Here is a 26013-nt window from a genome sequence, read left to right on the forward strand (position 1 = left end):
AGACATATAGACCTCTTCATGTAACTCTCCATTCAGAAATGCATTCTTTACATCCAGTTGATAAAGTGGCCAATCTGAGTGTGCAGCCAAAGATAGCAGAACTCTCACAAAAGTCATCTTGGCAACAGGGGCAAAGGTCTCCAGATAATCAATCCCATATGTCTAAGTATAGCCTTTTGCAACCAGTCTAGCCTTGTACCTTTCAATGCTGCCATCAGCATGATATTTGATAGTAAAAACCCACTTGCAGCCTACTGGATCCTTCCCTTCAGGCAAATCAACCACTTTCCAAGCGTTATTCTTGTGTAGGGCATCAATTTTTGTTCTCATAACATCCCTCCATTCTGGAATAGTAAGAGCTTCTGACATAGACCTGGGAATTGGGTTAGAAGCAACAGAAGAAATGTAGGCAAAATATGAAGGAGAGAGCAAACTATAAGAAAGGTGTTTGGAAATGCAATGTGCAGTACACTTCCTTTTTCCTTTCCTAATAGCAATGGGAATATCAAGGTCTGGGAAGGATGGCTCCAAAGGGGCTGTAACAGTATCTGTTGCCTCATCTGTAACTGGAAGTGCGTGAGGCTCATGTGTTGGAGGGGAAACAATCTGCTCATTTATGGTTCTCTGCCGTTGGTACAACCTGGGATTAAAAAGAGGGCGATGAGGTAAAGAAGGAGGAATAGGAACACTGGAATGAGAGTGAAGTGACTGATCCTCCCTTGACCCATTTGAAGGAAGAAGAGACTCAGCAAAAGACTCAACTGGGACAGGAAGAGAAAGAGAAAACACCTGTGACAAATCCTCCCCCTTTGGACAATGTCTCTCCAGAGAAGAACCATAAAAGGAAGAAAGCTCATCAAAGGTGACATCCATTGAGACATACGGAGTGCCAGTCTTCAGATCAAAACAACAGTAACCCTTTTGTGTGGGGGAATAACCAAGGAAGATACACTTATGGGCTTTTGGCTCAAATTTATGTCTCTAGACACTTGGGATATGTACATAACAAGTGTAGCCAAAAACACGAAGAGGAATTGGAAAAAGATCCTTGTCTGGATGAAGAAGACTGAAGGGAGACTTAACCCTAAAGCCCTGGATGGAATACGGTTTATAAGGTAGGTAGCAATGAGAACAATATCACCCCAAAATGTTGTAGGGACATGTGAGGCAAATAGAATACTTCTTGCAACTTCAACAATATGTCTATTTTTACTTTCAACAACTCCATTCTGTTATGGGGTCCTAACACAAGAGCTTTGATGAATAACCCCTAAACCAGTGATAGCAGGTCAAGTTTTTCTCAAAATATTCTTTTGCATTGTCAGATCTGAAAATTTTAGTCCTTGTATCAAACTGGGTAAGGACAAATTCATGGAATTGCCTCACAAGTCTGGGAACGTCATCACGGGACTTCATCAAAAATATCCAAGTGAACTGAAAAAAGTCATCAATGAACAAGATAAAATATTTGTAGCCACAGAGTTTGGTTTTTTACAGTATTCACAAATAATTTCTTTCTTCCCTGAGCTACTTGGAGTCCCTGCAACCCCCTTGGGTTTCACTCCCATATTAGCAAAGTGATCATTTAGACCAGCCCCTTGGACCTGGACAAGTCTTCTGCTTTCTTCACTACTTACCAAGGCATGTGCTAGAAACAGTGAGACACTATCCTTGGATAAAATATTTTGCTTTGTAATGTCATACTCTGGATTTAGCATTGTCAAGAACTCAAACACCCTATTTCTCTCAACCAATTTTCTGTAGGTCTCAACATCCTTAGTGGTGTCCCAGGCTACAGTTTCTATCAAATCTATTTCTTGCCATAAAGACTTCAGTGTTGAGAAGTATATAGCTAATGGTTTCTCCCCTTGTCTCAAATTTTTCACATCATTTCTCAACTTGTAAACCCTGGCCACATTTAATTTTTGGGAATATGTTTCAGCAACACTATCCCAAATTTCCTTTGCTGAATTCATCCACAAATAGTGCTGACTAATCTATAGTTGCATTGAGTTTACAAGCCATCCAATAACAGTATAACTTTCTTGCATCCACTTTTCATATGATGGATCATCTTTCGGAGGAGCCTTTTTGCTCCCGGAGATAAAACCCCATATTTCTCTGCTACAAATATGAATTTTTACTGATTGTAACCAAGCCAGATAATTAGTTCCATCCAGCTTGACTGTGGTCACAGCCAGTAGAGAGTCTACAGAGGCTCCCGGAACTTGTTCGGATTCAGCAACATGCTTGTTTTCGAAGTCTGAAGAGTTCATCTTCTTAAATACTCCAAAAACGACTTCAAACAACTTCGAATAACAACAAATGAAGACAGAACAAAAATTGTGTTGTGAGCTGTAGAGAACACTGATGTGGGCCCCACTGTGTTCGTAGGACAGCATGTGAAGTTATTTGTTCCAGTTATAGTAGTGTCAGTTTGAGTCATTTTTTTAATTCAGTTGTTATTTATTTCAGCTTTTATTTACTTTATTTATTATGTAAGTACTAAGGGCAGATGTGTCCTTTCCATTATGTACTAAACATAACCTATAAATAATAAGAAAGTGGCGGCGGCAGATCAGTAAGAATCTGTCCTTCCTTTCAACCACTTGTGTTCTCCTGTTTTTCTTCTATTCTCTCTCCTTTTCTCTCCTTTTCTTCTGTTTTGTGAACCTAAAACCTATTAGGATTCAAGACTGATTACAGTCTTGATCTTCTACTTGGTATTAGAGCCTATCTAAGGCTTCTCATGTGTGTCCAGTCCAGCCAACCACATGAGGACTAGCTAGGGCTGGAAGCTTTGAAGAAGTATTCGGTGGCTGAATCTTGGAGATTACCAGGAGAGGTTCGCAGCAGTTGAAGACTTGCCGCAGCTTGCAGAGAGTTGGTAATCAGGAAGAAGCAGCGAAGGTTAGGGTTCAGGTAACCCTAGAAGACAGTAAACTGAGGTACATAAGTTTTTTTTATTGAGTTTCAGAGACTGCAATCAATCGAGATAGGTTGGACCTATCTAGAAGTAGGGGCCGAACTGTGTTCAAGTTTGTTTCTAGGGTTTAACTTGTCGAACTGTGTTTTAAGTCTTTTTCTAGGGTTGACTGTTGGGCCGAACCCCTTCCCTCTCAGAGGTGATTAGTTTTTAGGGTTTCATATTGCCCTACGACAAGTCCGCAACACAGTTCGGCAAGTTAAACCCTAGAAACAAACTTAAACACAATTCGGAGAGGACAAGTCCCACTTGTGCGGACTGCTTGGAGAGTGCAGTTGAGCACTTATTTCAGACCCACAGTTGAAACCCTAATTTTGCTCTCGCAGCAGTGGACCCCATAGTAGTGATTTCAGAAAAATAGCATCTTAGATTGACAGGTTGCCTGGTACTGTGCATGCCGATTGATTTCAGATCAAATTTGAGTTAATTCCTTGCCTATGCTGTGATAGGCGATTGATTTCAAATCAGATTTGGGTTGGTTTTAGATCAGATTTCGGATCAGATCAGATTTGTGTTGGTTTCGGATCAGTTTTCAGACCTGCTTGTTTAACTCTGTTTTCTGGTATAGTGACTCTAACAGTTTGTAACCATTGAATCTTGATCAAAGATGGAGTTTAAGGGTCAGGGAGAAAGTAGTTTTGGAAACCACAGTTATGGTAGTGTATCTGAAACTGGGTTTCAGATTACAACTATGAGATTTACCATCTAGAGACCCTTGAGTGGGAGAGTCCCCATTGGAGTGGGCTCAATCAGCCATGATGGCTATTAGAGGAAGGGGAAAACTGGGTTACCTCTTGGGAGATGTGAAAGAACCTTCCAAGGAGGACCCAGCATACACCAAGTGGGTTCAAGAGAACAATTTGGTTATGGCATGGCTGTGTAATTCTATGCAGCCACATATCAGCTGCAATTATATGGGATGTTGTGAAAGAAACCTATTCCCAACCCCTGTTGCCAGAGCCTATGAACTGAAGTGTGAGGTGAACAGCCTTAAACAAGGAGAGAAGCCAGTTTCTGTCTACTTCTCTACCTTGAAATCCTTGTGGCATGAGATTTACCATCTAGAGACCCTTGAGTGGGAGAGTCCCAAAGATGCACAGACTCACAGAAAGCAAGTCGAGACGAATAGGGTATTTGAGTTTCTGGCTGGTTTGAATTCAGAATATGACATTGTGCGACAACAAATATTGACAAGAGATAGTGTGACCCTTTCTCAAGCATACTCCCTGGTGCATAGTGAAGAGACCAGGAGGAAAGTCATGATCCAGCCTCAGCCCTCTTTCCCAGCCTTGACAGCTATTAAACCTAAGACAGGAGGTGACTCGGAAAGGGACTGGAAGAAGGAAGATAAACGGGATCTGGTATGTGAACATTGCAAGAAACCCAAGCACACAAAAGATACTTGTTGGAAGCTACATCCTCACTTGGTCCCAGCAAAACTAAGAAATAAGAAGGGTAATGCTCATGTGGCCGTGAACACTGATTCAGCATCCTCATCAGGCAAATCCCTAGAGACTTTAGCTGCTGTTCGGGCTGCCCTCATACTGTTGGAAAAGGAAGTTGGGAGTTCAGTTCAGCCATCTCAGTCACCATCATCTCCTGGCACATCTGCATTTGCACATTCAGGTACTCGAGCCTCAGCTTACCATGCTTCAGCTCCAGGTAATACTGACCACTGCTGGGTAATAAATTCAGCTGCATCTGACCACATGACTAGCTTGTCATCTTTGTTCACTTCTTATCACTTGTCCTCTAGCCAAGATAGAGTATCCATTTCTGATGGCTCCCTTGTTCCCATTTCGGGCAAGGGGGACATCAAGCTATCGGATACTATCTCTTTATCTTTTGTCTTGTATGTTCCTAAGCTTGATACTAACCTGCTGTCAGTTAGTAGTATTACCAAACACATGAACTGTTCAGTAACCTTTTTCCCTGACCGATGTGTCTTTCAGGATTTGGAGACGAGGAAGGTGATTGGGACTGGCCATGAGACGAACGGGATCTATCTGCTTGGAGAGAGTTCTCGTCGGGAGGAGTCAGTGGATAAGAAGTCTTTTGTTTCCCAGTTTGTGAGTTCGGTTATGCTTTGGCATAACCGATTAGGTCATTTGTCTTTTAAGTCTTTGAAGAGTCTGTTTCCTGCTTTATTTGAGTCTGCTGAGTTATCAAAGTTGAGGTGTGAGAGTTGTGAGTTTGCCAAACATTGTAGAACCTCATATTCTTTAAGTAATAAAAGGAGTAATTCCTCTTTTGATATTGTGCACACTGATGTTTGGGGGCCATATCATATCTCTTCTATGGGTGGGTACAGATTTTTTCTATTGTTTGTTGATGATCATACCCGTTTTTCTTGGGTCTATCTTATGCGTTCTCGGGATGAGGTTCCTGCTCTGACCCAAAACTTCCATCAAATGGTTCTCACTCAGTTTGGGACCAAAATCAAAGTCCTTAGATCTAATAATGCAAAGGAATACTTTGCTCAGCCATTGACCTCCTACCTTCTTAGCCATGGAGTTATTCACCAGAGCACTTGCCCTTATACACCACAGCAGAATAGTGTTGCCGAAAGGAAGAATAGGCATATCTTGGAGGTGGCTAGAAGCATTATGTTTACCTCCAATGTACTTATTCGCTTCTGGGGCGATGCTATCCTCACGGCAGTTTATCTCATTAATTGAGTTCCTCCCCGGGTTCTTGATATGAGAACCCCCTTTTCCCTTCTATATCCAGACGAGGAGTTGTTCATTGTTCCCCTTAAAACCTTTGGTTGTACCTGTTTCATTCAGCTTCTCAGGCCTCATCATTCCAAGTTTGAACCTAAGGCCTCCAAATGCATTTTCCTTGGTTATGCACAAACTCAAAAGGGTTATTGCTGCTATGATCCGGTTTTAGGGAAACGGTTTGTCTCCCTGGATGTCACCTTCTTTGAGGAGACACCCTATTATCCTAGGGTTTCTCCTCAGGGGGAGAGCAATGAGAGTGGAGTTGTTTTGAGTTTCTTTCCTCAGGGGGAGAGCAGTGAGAGTGGAAGTGGGGTTGGTAGAAGTGGGGCTGTTCCTTTACCTATTCCACTGGATAATGAAGGTTGTAGTGGTGAGGGTGGTCAGAGGGAGCCGGAGTTGAGAGTCTATCACAGGCGATGCAAGCAGGTTGATCCTAGTCATCGGCGGTCCCGGCCAGCTCCAGTTCCTTCCGCGGCTCCAGATCCATAGCCTACTGAGATACCTCTCAATGTTGCCACTTCCCCTCTTGTCGATGACATTGATGCCATTCGCAAAGGGAAACGACATTGCACCACCTCTACAGCTCACAGCATCTCACAGTTCTTATCCTATGATCATTTGTCTCCATCTTACCGGTCCTATCTCGCTTCCATTGCCGATGTCCCTATTCCAAGAACAGTGCAAGAAGCCTTATCAGTTCCAGAATGGAAAGATGCAATGCAAGTCGAAACGGATGCCCTGTTGAAGAATAATACTTGGGCACTGGTTGACCCACCAAAAGGAAAGAAACCAGTGGGATGCAGATGGGTGTTCACTGTGAAGCATAATGTTGATGGTTCTATTGAAAGGTACAAAGCCCGGCTGGTTGCAAAGGGGTTCACTCAGACTTATGGTATAGACTACTTGGAGACCTTTGCCCCAGTAGCCAAGATGACCACCATCCGAGTTCTGTTATCCCTTGCAGCAAATCATTCTTGGCCTCTGTTTTAGATGGATGTTAAAAATGCCTTTCTGAATGGAGACTTACAGGAAGAGGTTTACATGCAGTTGCCTCCTGGATTCTATGATACAGAAACAGGTAAGAAGGTTTGCCGACTGAACAAGGCATTGTATGGTTTGAAGCAATCACCTAGAGCCTGGTTTGATAGGTTCAGATTAGCCCTTGGAAAATTTGGTTATGTACAGGCCCAGTCAAATCATACACTATTCATCAAAAGGGTGGAGTCCTCTTTGACACTACTTGCAGTATATGTTGATGATATTATGGTGATAGGAAATGACAGTCATGAGATTGAGTCCCTCAAACAGCTCCATCAAGAGTTTGAGGTGAAAGATCTTGGTGCACTATGGTACTTTTTGGGTATTGAGGTTGCTAGATCCAAGCAGGTGATTTTTATCTCTCAGAGAAAATATGTTCTAGATCTGTTGGCGGAAACTGGAAAGTTGGGTGTTAAGCCGGCTGATACACCCATTGAACAAAATCACAAGATTAGTGCAGAGGGTGGGGAGCCTCTTGAAGACAAAGTTATGTTCCAACGGTTGGTTGGAAAGCTCCTATATCTCTGCCTCACTCGGCCGGATATCAGCTATGCAATTAGTGTTGTTAGCTCGTACATGCACTCCCCTAGAACTTCTCATCTTCTTGCGGCAGAGAGAATATTAGCATACTTGAAGAGATGCCCGGGTAGAGGTATACTGCTCAAGAACAATAATCACATGAGGGTGGAAGTCTATACAGATGTCGACTGGGCTGGGAGTATTGATGACAGAAGGTCTACCTCTGGATATTGTGCCCTTGTGGGAGGTAACCTTGTCTCTTGGAGGAGTAAGAAGCAGAGTGTTGTGGCTGAGGTCACTACTTGAAGAGTTGGGTATTGACTATGAAAAGCCCTTAATGCTGTATTGTGATAATCAGGCAACTATTAATATAGCCCACAACCCAGTGCAGCATGACAAAACTAAACATATTGAAGTCGATCGACATTTTGTGCGAGAAAGGGTCACATCACAAGAAGTGTCTTCTGTACATCACATCTAATATGCAGCTCGCGGATATCCTCACCAAGGCTGTACCAAGGAAGAAGTTAGAGACAGACCTATCCAAGTTGGGAATGATAGATATCTACTCTCAACTTGAGAGGGAGTGTTGAGAACACTGATGTGGGCCCCACAGTGTTCGTAGGACAGCATGTGTAGTTATTTGTTCCAGTTATAGTAGTGTCAGTTTGAGTCATTTTGTTAATTCAGTTGTTATTTATTTCAGCTTTTATTTACTTTATTTATTATGTAAGTACTAAGGGCAGATGTGTCCTTTCCATTATGTACTAAACATAACCTATAAATAATAAGAAAGTGGCGGCGGCAGATCAGTAAGAATCTGTCCTTCCTTTCAACCACTTGTGTTCTCCTGTTTCTCTTCTATTCTCTCTCATTTTCTCTCCTTTTCTTCTGTTTTGTAAACCTAAAACCTATTAGGATTCAAGACTGATTACAGTCTTGATCTTCTACTTGAGCCAACCTCTATACAGCCATACCAATAACCTGCGTCACACCTGGAAGTTGGGAGAAACAGAGAAAACTCAGTTGCTCCTTGTAGACTTCACAGAACACCAATCCACTTGATTCGATCTTCAAGAAGAAGAATGAGAAGGCCTTCAGTCACTGAGCGCCCAGGTCAAACTCCCTGTGGGGCCCGCAATCAGATTTCTCCAAAAAATTAGGGTTTTGGGCAACACACTTGAATCTGTCAAGAGGATGACAAAACCAGTCCCCTTCTCACCAGAAACCACTAACAACTGGGCTGAAATAGGTTTCTTTAACTATCCATACGATTCAGTTCTCCATACACACTATGTATGGGAAAAAAAGGTGAAAAAAAGGGAAAAAAATGAGCCTGCTCTGATACCAAGAAGAAAAACAGCCTTTTGAGAAGAAAGAACTGTTTAGAAAGTTGCAAAAATTCAAAAGAAAGTAGCAGAAATTAAGTTCAAGAGGAGAGAAGAAGAAGAAGGTGGCGGCAACTTGGATTCAGAGAAAGAGATTTTCAAACATAATCTCTTCTCTTACTCCCTTAATTCTATTTCATTAAGTTAAACTTTAGCAATTTACAGAGAAGTCCCTAGTTGGGCAGAAAATTAAAAATAAAAACATAACATAAGAAAGAATAAAGCCCAGATTAAGGCCCATTACAGCAAAGAACATAAAAGATAAAAATGGATAAACAGCCTATGGGCCATTCGGCCCATCTTCTCTACAATATCCCACCAACGCTAACATTAATGTGTTGCCAAAGAGGTTGGGACAGTTTGTCTCGACTGCTAGGATTAGACCCAAAGCACATGTAGTGTGTGCTTGCTTGAAGCACTGAACCCGGACCAATTTCCAGTTATGCCCTGGACCTTGGAGACTGATGGGCAAAACTGGAAAGTTACACATAACCCTTAGACTTGATTATGGTACTGTACTGAGTGTCGGATTGGGTTGTCTTTGATGTTCCAATCAATGAGATCCTTTGGGGGTCAAAACCTGGGTATGTCGGGGCAGTCTGAGAATTCACTTTAGTGGGTGATCATAGTGATAGGATCAGCCACTTTGTCGGACAAAGTGACAGGACTGCACTCTCTCTAATGAAAACCAAAACTGCCGACAGTCGACTAAAACCATGTTTGAGATTTGTTTTGCAAAATATATTTATATGATATTCATATATTATGTTTTAAGAAAAAGTGTTTGCAAAAAGGTTTTAATTCTCGGGACCCATCCGAGCAAAGAGTGCAACACTACACCTTGCAGTCAGAGGAGAGGTCCTTCCTTGTCGGGCAATGTTTGATCATTGTGGGCTGAGAGGTTAAGTGTCAGAGACCATTAAGGGATGTTTACCTGATGGGCTATATCTTACTTAAGTCCATTATTCTTGGGCCTTCATAGGATGGATGGACTCAGGGATCATTTAACTATAAATGTTGGGCCCATTAATAGCCCATACTGATGGACTCAGGGGTTCACTGCATTTAGTAGTGAATTCGGCCAGGCCTTTCACAGAGGCTGGGCCGAACCCATGTGGGCTTATGTGAGGTCATTGTTAGGGTCCCACGCCATACAAATTGAACCTAAATGGGCCAACAACTATCTTGGAACGTGAGCCTCTTGCTTAATGGGCCTAAAGCCCGTGATTAATAAGATTAATCAAGCTGTCAATCAGTCATGTGACATGGGCAAATATGGGTATGGATCTGGATTTGGAGCACCCATTCTCGTAAGAGGATAAGACCAATCTTAAGATAGAGTCCAGATCCAAATAAAGATTTGGATTACAAACCTCCTAATTCGATTAGGAGTGGTGCTCTTTTAAGGCTTATTAAAGGGAGGGGTGAACTGTTCCAAAAAACAACTTCTGTTCTCAGTTCTCTCTCTGCTCTTGTTGCCTAGAACCCTAGTTCGATCTCCAGTTTCTTGGACTGATCTTGATCAGTTTCACCTCTGACTTTTGCAAGAAAAATCAAAGAAATTCCGTTCTCACCTCCCTTTCTCGATCCATCCAGTTGGATTGCAGTTTTGCCGAAAATTGCATTGCTAAACCGGCTTCATTCAAAGTTGCACCATCTTCAGTGGGAGCTGGGTTTGGGGTTCAGTTTGGGCATGAACTACCACTTTGAGAGCTACATCTGTCGATTTTGTATCAGGTATACTTCTCCCTTCTTTTTGGTTTCAAATCTGATCCGGTTTCGGTGCAAGAATGATCCTTGAAAAATGCAGTTTTTCTAAAACTAGGAATTCGACTCCCGGAAGGTGAAAGAAATATTTTGAATTTTCGCCCAACCATCCAGCGTGGTTCGGCCATCCATATGATGGATTACACCTTCCTTCATTGGGAACTTTAGATTCCAACCAAGGTATTGCTCTTCGCATTACTTCCTCTAATCTTGATTCAGATCTTCCTATTGCCTTGTGATAACCGGTTTGTCCATGCACTCTTCATCCTAAATAGATTTGTTTCATATTCTCAGTTGTCTCCTGCCTATCACTCTTTTATGTTGGTCGTGTCCTCTATTTCTACCCCTTCCAGGTACTTAGAGGCTATTGTTGATCCCAAATGAAGGGAAGCTATGGATGAGGAAATGAAAGCCTTGTTGAAAGCTAACACTTGGGAGCTAGTGAATCTACCAGCCAGGAAAAGCACTATAGGGTGCAAGTGGGTATGTACAGTCAAACACAAGGCTGATGATTCCATCAAGAGGTATAAAATTAGATTAGTTGCAAAAGGGTTCACCTAAAAGGAAGGGATTGATTATAAGGAGACATTTGCACTAGTTGCCAAATTGAATACTATACAGGTGTTACTCTCTCTTGCAGCAAACTTTTCTTGGGAACTACATCAGTTAGATGTCAACAATGCTTTCCTAAATAGAGATCTACAAGTAGCCCATATGGACCCTCCTCTAGGATATGACATGACAGGAAAGGTATGTAAGCTAAGGAGGACCTTATATGGCCTCAAATGATCTCCAAGGGCTTGGTTTAAAAGATTATGCAAGGCAATGAAGGTTGTTGGGTATAAATAGAGCAATGCTAATCACAGGTTGTCCTATAAAAGAAATGAAGGAAAACTAACAACATTGATTGTTTATGTTTATGGCATGGTTGTTAAGAGAGATACTTCGAATGAGATTCGAAAGTTGAAAGACTTCTTAGCCTCAGAGTTTGAAATCAAAGATTTGGGACCTCTGAAATATTTCTTAGGAATATAAGTGGCTAGATCTAGAGAGGGAATATACATTTGCCAAAGGAAGTATGCATTGGACCTTCTAAAGGAGATAGGGAAGCTAGGAGCCAAACCAGAAGGCACTCCTATAGAGCAAAATCATGGGTTATAAGAAGATAATGGAGAACTGTATTTTGACAAAGAGAGATATAAGATATTAGTTGGTAAATTGCTTTACTTATCCCTCACAAGACCTGATATTGCATATGCAGTTCATGTGGTCATCCAGTTTATGCATGCTCCACAAGTTACACATATGAGGGCAATAGAGAGGATCTTGAGATACTTGAAGGCATGTCTTGGGAAGGGATTACTATTTAAGAAATGTGACAGAATAGAGGTGGAAGCCTACATTGATGCCAATTGGGCAAGTTTTCTTGGAGATAGAAGGTCTACATCTGGATATTGTACCTTCATAGGCGGTAATCTAGTCACTTGGAAAAGAAACAAATGGTTATTGCAACAACCCAGTCCAGCATGATAGGACTGGATTGAACTACTTTGGCTATGGCCCATGGAGTTGTTGAACTACTTTGGCTTCAGATTCTTCTAAAGGAGTTGGGGATAGAAGTAAACATACCTCTAAAGTTGTATTGTGATAATCAAGTTGCAATCAACATTGCTAACAACCCTAGTCCAGCATAATAGGACAAAGCATATTGAGATTGATAGACACTTTGTGCAAGAAAGAATTGTTTTGGGGGACCTATGCATCCCTTGCATGCCATCTACAAGACAACTAGCTGATGTTCTTAACAAGGGGCTCACCAAGGCAAGATTTATTGAACTATTATGCAAGCTATGCATGAAAGATATCTATGCTCAGCTTGAGGGGGAGTGTCGTGAGACCTGGTTTGTGGACTTGGGCCTTATTTGTTATGTTATTTTATGTTATGTTTCTCTCTTGGGCTTAATGGGCCTAGGCCCTTGCCATTCTAATATGTAATTTCTTTCTTTCTTCTTGCCTACTAATCAGGGGCATATTTGTCTTTGTACTCTTTCTTGTAACCCTAATATAAATGATAAGATTAGGGGCTAAGAGAGTTGTTGCCGCCCCATTCCTCTCAATCTTCTTCTTTTCCACTTTTCTTCCTCTCTAATCTGAAAACTAATAAGGTTGGATGAGCTATGGTTTATAGACTAAACTTTAGGTTCAAGAATGAACAACTTCAATCTATGAGATTTGTTCACTCATGTTAGAGTTAGCCGAATAAGGGTAGATTAGTCATCTCACCTTGGTTAAGTTATGAGCTTATGTGGCAGTGTTATTAGAGGTTCTCTGTCCCATACTTAAGTAGGGGCAGTTTAATCCTTGTACATTTAATTAGAAGCCTAATCACCATTAAGAGGTCGACTGATAGGGTTTAGCTATCAAGTTCGACAGTTCTTTCATCTTCTTCTTCTTCTCTTCTCTTTCTTCTTCTCCTTACTGGTTCGGACTACTGTAGCTACAGTAGCTAGCGTAGCTACAGTGAAAACATGGTATCAGAGCGTGACAACTTCAGTTCGTGACCTGTTTCAGTTCGTGACAACTTCAGTTCGTGCTTCAGTTCTTGCCTTTTCTTCTCTGGGCTGTCAATGGAGAAAAGTGATTCGTCCCAGGCCTGAAACATCACAGTTTTTTTCTGGTGCACAGAACCTTCTTTCCTAAGAAAACAACTTCAGCAGTGAATGGTTGGCTGAAGCTCTCAAACGAAGGTTGGTTATCTCTCCTCTGTGTGCTGTTGGTATTTCTGGGTTGAAAATCTTCAAGAACTTGAGAGGACTGATCAGAACCTAGAAAACTAAGTTGGTTGTTGCCCTGGTTCTTGGAAAAAATTCCAAGAACAGGCTGTGTTTACAGTGACCAAATGGTGTAAGGGCTGCTACTGTAGGTGGCCGAATGGTGCAAGGTGTAATGCAATGGTACTAGTTGAGTTTTTTTTTTTTTTGTTGGTCTTGTGGTGCCCTCTTAAAAGCGTTAAAGCAGGTCTGTATTGTGTGTGACAGCTATGGCTGTGTGGTGGTGCTTGTAATGCACGAACTCTTGACAGCAGTAGTGGTGTGACAGCTAGTTGAGTTTTTGCTGAATAGTTGTGGTGGTGCTTGTAATGCACAAACTCTTGACAGCAGTAGTGGTGTGACAGCTAGTTGAGTTTTTGTTGAGTAGTTGTAAATGAACTTGCATGTGGTTAGTAAGTGCTGAGTTAATGTCGGTGTAGTCTGTGCTTTTTTTTGTGAAATCAGTAGTGGTGTGGATAAGAACAAAGGCATGTGTATCTATCATTGTGTTTAGGGACTGCTGTAGGTTCTGGAACATCAAACTCTTGACAGTAGCACTTAGTTGGTGATTGGGAATTCAGATTAGAGGCAGCATTGAAAGAGTATCATGGCAGCAATGGGAGATGGCTGTAGTGATCAGAAACCTAGTGTGGTGGTTTCCTCTGACTATCTAGGTGTACAGATGACCTCAATTAAACTGAATGGTGAGAACTATGTTCCATGGGCCAAGTCGGTGGAAGTTTTTCTCAAGGCAAAGAGAAAAGTGAAGCATGTGAAAGAAGATAAACCACCGGCTGACTCTCCAGGGTTTGATGATTGGGAACAGAAGGATGCTCAAATCATGACATGGCTATGGAACAGTATGGAACCCAAAATAAGTGCCAACTTCATGTTCTTAGATACAGCTAAGGACATATGGGAACATGCCAAGAAACTGTATTCTGGGCAAGATAATACTACAAGGGTATATCAGCTCTATCAGGAGTACTTTGGTCTACAACAAGGAAATAAAACCCTAGAAGAGTACTATGCCAGTATGAAGAACCTCAGAAATGAACTCAATGTCTATCATCCTCTCACTCCAGATGTTAAAGTTCAACAACAACAAAGGGAACAACTAGATGTCACAAGGTTCTTAGTGGGGTTGAAATCAGAGTATGAACCAGTTAGAGCCCAAATATTGGGGGGCTCTACCCTTCCTACACTTGAGGAAGTGTTTGCTCGGCTCCGCAGGATTTCTTTGGGACAGATAGAGAATCCCACACAGTCTGATAGATCAGCTTTTGTAACATCCAGAGGAGGTGGACGTGGTACGAAAGGGGGAGGACATGCCTCCCGAGGAGGTCGTGGTGGTTCCATATTTGGCCGTGGTGGTGGTCGTGACTCAGGGGAGGCCGTGGCAAAGAAAAAGGCAGCTCTACAAGGAAGTGTACCCACTGTGGCAGGGAAGGACATTCCGTAAATTTCTGTTATGATCTTCATGGCCGCCCTCCCTCTAAATGGGCCAATCATGCTATTGCTGGTGGGGTTGATGTCAGTGATAATCAACAAGTAGACCTAACTCCTTCCACATCTACATCTGTTTCCGGAAGGGAGATGGTGAGTGTACCGCGTGATAAGTATGAGCGGTTCCTTCAGTCCACTTCACAGCACACTACTGCTACTCTTGCCCACTCAGGTATAGCTTGCCTATCATCTAAAACCTCTCCTTGGATTATTGACTCTGGAGCCTCTAATCACATGACCGGGACTCCAGGTGTGTTCTCTTCTCTCTCTGAAACTTCCACATCTCAAACTGTTACCCTTGCCAATGGTTCCTCCTTTCCCATATGTGGTGTTGGCAATGTTGACATGGCTTCTCTTTCTTTATCATCTGTTCTATATGTTCCTAAGTTTCCATTCAATCTTATGTCTGTTAGTAAATTAACCAAGACTCTTAACTGCTCTGTTACTTTTTTCCCTTCCTCTTGTGTTTTTCAGGATCTCAGGACGGGGAAGAAGATTGGTGGGGGGCATGAAGCTGGTGGATTGTATTACCTTGACGGTGGTGGATCGTCAGTTGCACTTCAGACTTCACTCACTCCTCTACAGTGGCATTGTCGACTGGGACATCCTTCTCTCAAGGCACTCAAGATACTAGTTCCGTCTTTGAGTCATTTGTCAGTGTTACAGTGTGAGTCGTGTCAGTTTGGGAAACATTGTCGTGTTTCCTTCAGTCCTAGAGTTGAAAGTCGTATGTTGAGTCCTTTTGCTTTGGTTCATTCAGATGTTTGGGGCCCGATCAAAATAGAGTCTTATAATGGTTACAAGTATTTTGTCACTTTTATTGATGATTGTTCAAGAATGACATGGATTTATTTAATGAAAGAAAGGAGTGAATTATTTTCCATTTTTCAAAAATTTCATGCTGAAATACGTACACAATTTGGTGTTCCAATCAAAGTTCTTCGTTCAGATAATGGTCGTGAATATTTTCTAACTTCCTTTCAACAGTATTTAGAACAGCATGGCATCATTCATCAAACTTCTTGTGCATCCACTCCTCAACAAAATGGGGTGGCTGAACAGAAGAACCGTCATCTCCTTGAAACAGCTCGATCTATTCTTCATCATATGAGTGTTCCTAAACGGTTTTGGAGTGATGTTGTACTTACTGCGTGTTTCCTCATTAATCGGATGCCCACCTTTATTCTTCATGGTCGGTCTCCCTTCTCTATCTTGTTTCCCACCTTGTCTCCCTTTCCATTAACACCTCGTATCTTTGGCTGTGTGTGCTTTGTTCACAATCTGAGTCTTGGAATAGACAAGTTGGATGCACGCTCCATTAAGTGTGTCTTTCTTGGCTACTCTCGGACTCAAAAAGGGTACAAGTGTTACAATCCCATTACTCGAAAGTGCTATGTCTGTCCTAATGTCACATTTTTTGAGTTTGTTCCCTTCTTCTCAGGAACTGAAGCATCTTCGTCTCCACCTTTACTTCCTCTTCCTCTTCCGGTCAGTGATCCCGTTCCGGGTGTTCCTGTTGGAGTTGACTCGTCATCTCATCCAGTGCAGATCCCTACTGAACGACCACCAATTCGGCAAGTGTATACACGTCGAACGACACCGGCCCCTCCTCCAGCTTCTACCTTGTCCGCGGATCCTGTCGTTGCTCCTGTTGCTAAACCTTCAAGACTTGACCTACCCATTGCCTTACGGAAAGGTAAACGTAGCTCTACTCTCCATCCCATTTCCAATTTTGTTTCAGTATCTCGCCTTTCCGCCACACATCGCCAGTTTGTTTCACTATTGTCATCTATTTCCATACCTAACAATGTCCAAGAGGCTCTTAGTTCACCTGGGTGGAGGCAGGCAATGGAGGAGGAACTCTCTGCTCTTCAACATACTCACACGTTGGAGCTCATTACTCTTCCCCCTGGTAAGCATGTTGTGGGTTGTAAATGGGTGTATACTGTTAAATACTTTCCAGATGGTAGTGTGGAGCGTCTGAAAGCCAGACTTGTTGCTAAAGGATATTCAAAGTTGTATGGAGTGGACTATATGGAGACCTTCTCTCCAGTGGCTAAGATTAGCTCTGTCCGTGTGTTAATTTCCCTGGCAGTTATGTATGATTGGCCCTTATTTCAACTTGACGTAAAAAATGCCTTCCTTCATGGTGACCTTATAGAGGAGGTATATATGGAGCAACCACCTGGGTTTGTTGCTCAGGGGGAGGCTGGTAAGGTGTGCAGACTGAAAAAGGCAATTTATGGATTGAAACAATTGCCTCGTGCTTGGTTCGGGAAGTTTAGTGAAGTGGTGAAGAATTTTGGAATGAAACAATGCCAGGTTGATCACTCAGTGTTCAGCTATGACTCAAAAGCTTGAAAGATTTTATTAGTGGTCTATGTGGATGATATTGTCATAACTGGCAGTGACAAATTGGGGATCGACAAACTCAAGGTCTTTCTGCAAAATCATTTTCAAACAAAAGACCTTGGGACATTGAAGTATTTCTTGGGTATAGAAGTTGCTAGATCAAGACAAGGTGTAAACCTGTGCCAAAGAAAATATGTTCTCGATCTATTGGACGAAACAGGACTGTTAGGTGCAAAACCAGCTGGGACTCCTATGGAACCAAATGTTAAGTTGAGCGGTGATACAGGGGGAATATTTGATGATCCTGGAAGGTATAGACGACTAGTGGGGAAGCTGAACTATTTGACTATCATGAGACCAGACATCTCCTTTGCAGTCAGTGCGGTGAGCCAATTTATGCAAAACCCTCGTATATCTCACTGGGATGCAGTTCTTAGAATTGTAAGATATTTGAAGGGAGCTCCAGGTCGTGGGCTATTGTATAAACCAAGAGGAAAACTTGAAGTAGTTGGGTACACGGATGCAGATTGGGCGGGCTCTGTGTCTGATAGAAGATCTACTACAGGTTACTGCACATTTCTTGGAGGAAATCTTGTGACGTGGAAGAGTAAAAAGCAGACGGTTGTGGCTAGAAGCAGTGCTGAAGCCGAGTACAGAGCCATGGCACACACTACATGTGAATTAGTGTGGTTGAGGAATCTCCTACAAGAAATTGGATTCCACATGGATAAACCTATGAAGTTGTACTGTGACAATCAAGCTGCGCTCCATATCTCATCCAACCCTGTTTTTCATGAGAGAACAAAGCACATAGAGATTGATTGCCACTTTGTGAAGGAGAAGGTTCTTACTAGAGAGATAAGCACAGAACATGTAAGCTCAGGTGATCAGTGGGCAGATTTGTTTACAAAAGCCTTAAGCTCAGGGAGGGTGAATTATATATGTAACAAGCTGGGATTATATGATATATATTCTCCAGCTTGAGGGGGAGTGCTAGAGTTAGCCGAATAAGGGTAGATTAGTCATCTCACCTTGGTTAAGTTATGAGCTTATGTGGCAGTCTTATTAGAGGTTCTCTATCCCATACTTAAGTAGGGGCAGTTTAATCCTTGTACATTTAATTAGAAGCCTAATCACTATTAAGAGGTCGACTGATAGGGTTTAGCTATCAAGTTCGACAGTTCTTTCATCTTCTTCTTCTTCTCTTCTCTTTCTTCTTCTCCTTACTGGTTCGGACTACTGTAGCTACAGTAGCTACAGTAAAAACAACTCAAAAGGATCAAAAGGACTTTATGTAGAAAGTCAATCTAAGAGGTGGTTGACAAAGAATTGGATTTCTCTTAAGCTTTGCACTCATGGTTTCTTCATTCTCAATGATGAACTTCCTCTAGGAAAAAAAAAACTAGAAACTGTGAAACCACCCTGAATCATTTTAAGATTGACCATTTTCATGTGTTTTGTTGTACTTGTGTTGGGCCAGTGTAATCAAGGTTCAAAATATTGATACACCCTGATATGCCAGAAGGGTTGTATCAATACATTGAACCTTGTGCTCTTCATTTTTTTAGTTCTTTTTCTCAAAATTTGAGAGGGAGGCCTTTATGTTATTTAATTATTAAAAGAAAGATTTTTCAGTATGGGGCGTATTGTATTGAAATTTTGAACCTTGAGTGTAACAAAATCTATACCTGACAAGACTGTCTACTAGGTTGAACTGGAAAAATCTATGGATAATGACATTGACATAAATGGGAAATGAGGTACAGCCCCTACTGGACATGAATATTGGCATAATTTCCCATTTCATATTCTTATATTATGAGCAAGGATCAAAATTTTGATGTGATACACCCTGTATTGGGCATTCCGTTTGGTATTAATAAAATCTTTCTTTTAAGACATTTTAAGAAAATCTTTCTTTTATTAATTAAACAACACAAAAATGGCCTCCCTCTCAAATTTTGAAAAAAAAAAAACTAAAAAACATGAAAAGCGCAAGGTTCAAATTATTGATATACTCCTTTTACTGTATTAGGGTGTATCGATATTTTGAACTTTGATTATGAATTTATATGTAATTTTTTAATCTAACTTTGAAATTATAGTAGTGGAGCCTATTATTGAATATTTTGGTTCCCTAAAGTCACTATAAGATTGACCTGAATTCACCATTTAGGAACTAATTCGGTTAGGAGTTGAAAAAAGGAAGACATCCAAATGTTTATCTACAGTTGAATTTTGTTGAGTCAAATATGAAAGATTGCATGAAGGAGCATATAGTATCCATAGTTTATAATGAACCTTAGGGATAGGCTATAAGAAAAATATCTAATGATTGGTGAGCATTTCAAGGACTGGTCAATTTGTTATAAGGCTTTCTTGAAATCAACCCAATAAAAGATCTAGTACAATAGCTTAATGTAACACTAGCATCTACTGATGAATGGAGCATAGAGCATATTAAGATTGAAGTGAAGGAACTTAAAAAGAATCCATTTCTCAAGTCAGTCATATTGATGGACTACCACAAAGGGATGACAATGGTTTAGGCTAATTGAGGACCTGGCATAAACTGCCTTGGCCTTATTAGGGCATGTTTCATAAGACTAAGAGACTTATTAGGGATCAGGTGGGAATCAGTTTAGAGAGAGATAATCCCAAGTCAGATCGGAGTAGCAGCTGTTTCTTTCCTTTCCTAACTAAAAAAAACAAAAACACTAATAGATCTACTAGACTCCTTTTAATCTTAACAAGAACCCTATGAGGGGAAAAAAAACTATACTAATTAAAGATAATAAAATCCTCTACCCCAACCTAAACTAATTCTGCCTTGACATTGAAGCCTAAGTAGAAGTTCTAAATCAACACACTCTGACTTCAGTCTGAGACATTACACTAGGAAAGAGGCTGACAGTCTGAGACATTACTTACTAACATGTATGCCAAAGCTGATCTAGTCAAATTCTATTAAAAATCCACCTTGTCTCACTCGTTTTGTGGCCCAAAAATCCATTCATGGAGTTACATGTGGCCATGAAAGAAGAAAATTGAATCTGCTCTATTACACTATATGCTTACTTAGAACAAGGAGACTACAAACAAGAACAGAAGCCTAGATGAACAAGAAGGTGGGAATGACACTGGTAGCAGGCACATGGAATTAGAAATTTGTAGTATCAGATGGAGAAACAAAAAAAAGGATAGTAAAGCAGAAGAGTAATGTAGAACTTAACGAAAAAATGAACAATTTCCAAGTTTTTCTTATAGACAAATAGGAATAGAATGTGAGAATATTATTTAGGTGACTGAACAAACACAAGTAAAAGATCTGTCAGATGCATCTCCCAATGTACATGATATTCCATTGAATAATTTTCTTGTCTTAAGGTTTTATGAATAAAACATATAATATATTCAGGTAAACAAATATAGTCAGGTAGTGCCAGAAAGATTTAGATAGCTTCTCCCATTTCAGAAAGGATTTTTCAGAATGAAATGGCCACAAACAATTCAAAAATGATGACAAAGGGATTTACCTTATGTAAATTAAAAGTACATCCACTCACTTCTATGGTAATATCACTAGGGACATCAGAGAAAATCCTACAACAGAACAATAGTCAATTAGTAATATAAGCATGCTTATAGATATGTTAAAGGTCCTGATGAAGAGGGTCAAATGACTTCTGATATGATGCCACTGGTGTAAAATAAAAGAAATTTCACTCAAAAGATCATAATGGGTGTTGTTTAGGTAATTAAGCTACAACAGATATCTACCAAAAGATAATAATAATAATAATAAGCTGCAACAGATGGGAAAATATCATTTGCAGGAAAAGAGCCATTGCTTAAAGAATAGAAACCTAACTGGTATGATGTAAAAAATGGAATGATATAAATAAAACCATAATAGTAAATCCACTCTCCTTGGGGGATTTCCATTTTCTGGCTTCACATGACATTTTAATTTTAGTGTCGTCTAACTTACCTTTACTTCTGGTAAGAAACGAACAAATATCAATTGACAATAATTTAAAAGATTACTTCTAGCTTATTCAATGGTTGAGAGAAAAATCTACCCTACTGCTGATTTTGACACCAAAAGATTACACTGTATATGAAAAAACAATCTTTCTGCTCCATGAATGGACAAGGGAAGTTGTTTTTAAATATGCATCTTGAATGACATGATGTTTCTTCCATTCAAAAATGGCAATTTTAAGAGAGGAAATATAAGTGATATAATATAAAAATGTCAGGGGTGATATTTCAGGAGCCCCAGCAAAATCTTTCAAAATGTTCAGAAACCTCATGGAGGAGAGTAAGAACCAAGTTCAAAATCTCCAAAATAAAATTTTCTAAACAGAAACAATTAAGAAATCATGGATGGATTAATTAAAAATAAGTGATAGAATACTATAGATTAATGGATGCATGCTGAAGCTGGAATTCAGTTACTAAACGGAAATAGGTGACAATTGAAAAATAGCAACTTGGTCAGTATCGCTTGGCATTTCCAATTCCAAGCCTGAATGGAGGAGAGTTTTGCCATATTGGGAGCCAGAATAAGATTGTTTCCAACTTATCAAAAAAATAAGATTGTTTCCACACCTCCCCAAAATAGCAACTAAAAATGGAAGACTTTGATATATTATTAGCAGTAAATTGCATCAAAATGCTGAAAAGGCAAACCTTTGTTTTTTATCAACATTCAACACTACATTTCATTCCCCAGATACCTCTTATCGGGACTAGAAACCATCAGACATTATAGAAGTGGCAAAACTTGTTAGATTTAAATGCTTGTAATGGCAATGCGTTTTGAGTTTTTTTAATAAATTAAAAATGGGGATTTTAAGGATTCTGACATTACATCATGATGCATACGGATGACATCATATCTTGTCTGCTAATTCATGCTGAGAACACTGTTTACTGTCTTGTCCAAGGAATACAGATTAGCAATAAAACAGCTGTAGGCAATAAAGGATATAGTTTGGCAAGAAAAAGGCTGTTAGGATCAGAAAGGTTCCTTCTCCAATAGAAAACTATTCAAATAAATACAAAATACAGTTCAACCAAACTGCCATTGATGGGATGTATGTCCATATTGACAATAACATGTAGTTGACACAAAATTAAAATGCTTCATTTCTTTATTCTCCCTTTCTATTTATGACAGAATTCTTTTAAAACTGCCTTGCCAATAATGTTGTAACGGTATGCTTGACTAGAAATCTCAATAATTATGTCATCAAACTGATTTCTGATCAAACAGACAGTGAACCAATTAGGTAGGACTAAGGGACAACTTTCTCAAGCACACATCATGTTTGGGTTGTGTGATCCTGGGCTATTTGTTAGCTAATAAAATAAGCTTCCTAAAGGTGGAATAACCAAGGTGTTTTAGGAATTTATTGACATGGAGAAATGCATCCCAAAAAAGAGTGATTCAGAAATGTGATTTCTGTACCATGGGACTTGGTCCGAAGTCTCATAAAGTGATAACAAAATTTCTTGTGCTTTGTTTTGACTTTGATAATTGCTATCCACATCATCATATGGATGCAGAAAGGGAAGAGTTAATAGAGCACTTGTACTTGATAAACAATGCTCATTGGACACAAATATGGGGCCTAAAACATCATATGATACATTCAGAGAGTGATTGCTAATTTTTTCTTCACTTTCCACGGATATGTTGACAAGGAGAGCAGCAAAAAGGAGGGAGGGATGAATTGAAGTTCATTTTCAATTTTTACGATACATCACCAATATGAAGAACAGCCCTTTTCAGGTTCCGTCAACCTGTAAATTTATTACTGAAAGGCGCATAGGCCCAAAGTCCACAATTCCTTCAGGAAAGTTTAAAAAAAAAAAAAAAAAAGAAAAGAAAAGATAAATTCAGAGCACTATGATAATAAATACGTCATCTTCAACTAATATCTACTTCAGTTAAGTACAATTAGATGAGTGCTTCTGCTACTCAATGGGCCAAACTAACACCAACCCAAGTCCTAATTCCCACAAGAATTCTTTCACAGATACATTGAGATGTACCCAATAAACTTAAGTATTATCCTTGTATTTCCCAAACAGAACACAAGTCATGAACGCGCTTCCTTTGTACGTTACATGTAAACTCAACATGGAGAAGGGAAAGAATAGAAAAAAGTTGCATAACCCAAGACAACATTCAAAAAATGCATTACCGCTAAACCCCAAGAAGAAAGGAACAAGAATTTACAAGTGAGGCCAACTACTGAAGCGTAAAAACAAACCAGAATTTAGAGTAAGCTGAATAACAAAGCAGAGAAAGACAGAGAGAACAAACCACTCGTTGTTGAACCGCTGCCTGGCGCTTTTGGACAAGCAGAGCAGCTGCTGTTGATGCTGATGCTTCTCCTTCCGCTCCATCGTACAGAACCCAGAGAGGAAACAGTGCAGTACACAGAGAGAGAAAAGAAGGGAGTGAAACAAAGAAGAGGAGGAAGAAGAAGAGCAAGTCTGAATTGAGAGACAGTTGTCGGTTTCCCTGTTGTTGTTGTTGTTGGGCCATTTTCGTCAAACAGCTGACGTTCAAAGAATAGATTGCAATCGTCCAAAGCCATGGCCCAATGGTGGGTCATCATTTCCAAGCCTTTTAATCCTCTTCCTGGAGTGCTGAAGCCGCTTCTCTACAGCCCCCTCATCTCCTCTCTTCACGCCCAGTAAAGAGGGAACCCAGAACACTCTGCCCCACAAGTCAAAAAGTGTTCAGAAAAAATAAAGGCGGGAAAAAAGGTCGTTATTTTAGTTTTTCCCCACTTGACAAAAAGTAACCAAACGCAAAATTACAAAAGTGAACCCAAAATGAGAAAAGATTAAAGAAAGATGAGGGAAAAAAAAAAAAAAAAACCAAAAAAGATGTAGGTGGTGGCCGGGAAGCAAAGCAGGAGAGATTTCCGGTTTGTGTAAAAGGCAAAAAATGAGACGTTCTATGATTACTCACCCACCACCTCATGTCCACTGGCTACTTAAGCCACTGTTCAGTGGGGTCAGTGGGTCCCATTCCTTTTCCTAAATTAAGGGGGTCCCACTGAATACTAATAATTAATAATTGTGTAAGATGATATGATTTGATATGATATCATTTCTCCCACTACCATAACCAATCCCTTCAATCCTTAGAATGGTATTGTCCTATTGGGACAAAAATGAAATTTAGGTCTATGTCTTGTAGGGGTTTGGGCTTTTGTTTGGAGGGATCAGTGTGGTGTGGGTCAGTTGGGCCATGGGCACGCAAGATGGGTCATGATGGGTCAGGGGATCAGGGCTAAGGACTACTGAGAGTGAGGAGTAGTAAACTGTAGAGGGTTTGTCTTTGTCATGATCTCATAGTGGGTTCATTAAATGAGATTTGGAATTCAAGCCATTGACTGTGAAGACATTGACTGCATGATATTCTGATCTGATGTACTGAATGAATTGGTAGGAGGGTAACGTGAATAATTGTACTGTGGTTATCAACTTGATGTCAAGTGGGGAGGTGTTGAGGTGAGTGGCAGGACCATTGCGTACCAACAATAATTCAGTGATAGGACATAAAGTGCCTTTTACCCTCCATGAGCTCTGCTTTGAAAGGGCATCTGCATTTGCATTTGCATCTGTGACTGTCTAGATTGTACCAGAATAAGGATCAGTTGGGCTTGAGGGTCCTACATAGTTTTATCGTCAGATTTGGATCACTTGTTCTTCAACTATATCCTATTTGGAGGACCCCACATGAGGGGACAGATTTTAACCATTGAATTGGTGTCAGATTTAACTTGCTATCATAGGATGGGAAATGTCAAATGAGTGTTAGATAGACTTCAACTTTTTATAGGAAATTGGGGTTACTGAAAACTAATGCCTTGGGGTCAAACCCTAGATATAAATTCAGCATCTCTAATGTACCCATAAATGAATGCAAAATCCCTTCCTTCTAGTCATGCATTAATGGGTGAGCTGAGTAGCTGGCCCTGGTTGGCCCATCACCCATGGAACTTGGCATAAACTAGGGATAGATTGTCGCTTTAGGGCTGGAGCAGGTGACTCTCAGACACATCTACTTCATAAAGAAAAAGGACACATCTACTAAGTTGGCCTTGACCATGGCACATGGGTCTAAATTATTCTCAAATTAGAACACAAGGTCCTACCTTCATCTATCCAAAAGAAAGGTCCTACCGATGTCCTCTAATTCCAACAACCAGAGGCTTTTTAAGCCCTTGATTTGTGCTTGTGTTTCCAGCCACTCAAGTGCCTTGCAGAGCCGCTGAGGGGGTTAGACTTAGCCCACCTCCTTTGATTCGCATGTTCATGTGTTTTTTTTGTTGATTTTATTTTTTAATACAAATTAAAACTTAGACATCATTTCTCTTATTTTAATGAAAGGTTTTAGTTATTTCTTCTTCTTCATAGAAAATGATTTTGGGAAGGATAACAATTATTGGGGCACACCCCTGTTTCTGATAAATTGAGATACAAGCTCTTCTTCATTAAAGAAGAATAAATGTATGGATGGATTTGTCTTTCACGTGAATATTTTTGTAGGGCTGTGTCCCATTGACCATTCACATCAGAGGGGGGTGCCCAAATTATTTCTCCTTTGGATATCAAACTATAACCCCACTGGTCCCCATTAATCCTACATATTTTTTTCTTTTGTAATTTTGTGCTTATTTTGTTTACATTTTTTCCTAATCGAATGCATTTTAACCACAGCACATATTGATTAATTCAAAGGAGAAGGTAAAAATGTATTTTATTTTATTTTTCTATTTTGGGTTATTGGGCAAACCAGACTAGACAGCAGAACTGGTAAAACCAGGGAAGGCAGGAACCACCAGCCTCTATGATATTTAAGAGTGAGTCCACTGCTCATCCCATGAAAATCG

General features: G+C 40.4%; 1 protein-coding gene across 4 annotated transcripts in view; it reads right to left on the bottom strand.

The window, feature by feature from the left end:
- Positions 1-24086, bottom strand: part of LOC148874762 (BTB/POZ domain-containing protein At5g48800-like) — a 77967-nt gene extending 53881 nt beyond the window's left edge. The window contains exons 1-2 of one of the 4 annotated variants that reach the window (XM_088963677.1): positions 23427-23634; positions 20626-20692 (exon numbers count right to left, since the gene is read on the bottom strand). In XM_088963677.1, coding sequence (XP_088819803.1) covers positions 20626-20692; positions 23427-23509 — 150 coding nt within the window. In that variant the 5' untranslated portion in view covers positions 23510-23634. Of the gene's footprint in view, positions 1-20625; positions 20693-23426 lie in introns of all 4 variants that reach the window. The other 3 variants (XM_088963679.1, XM_088963678.1, XM_088963680.1) reach the window with 3 other exon arrangements.
- Between the last annotated feature and the right edge of the window lie 1927 nt (positions 24087-26013).

The sequence above is a fragment of the Nelumbo lutea genome, chromosome 1, assembly GCF_056320005.1.
Source record: "Nelumbo lutea isolate HS-2025 chromosome 1, American lotus-T2T, whole genome shotgun sequence".
Classification (NCBI taxonomy): Eukaryota; Viridiplantae; Streptophyta; class Magnoliopsida; order Proteales; family Nelumbonaceae; genus Nelumbo; species Nelumbo lutea.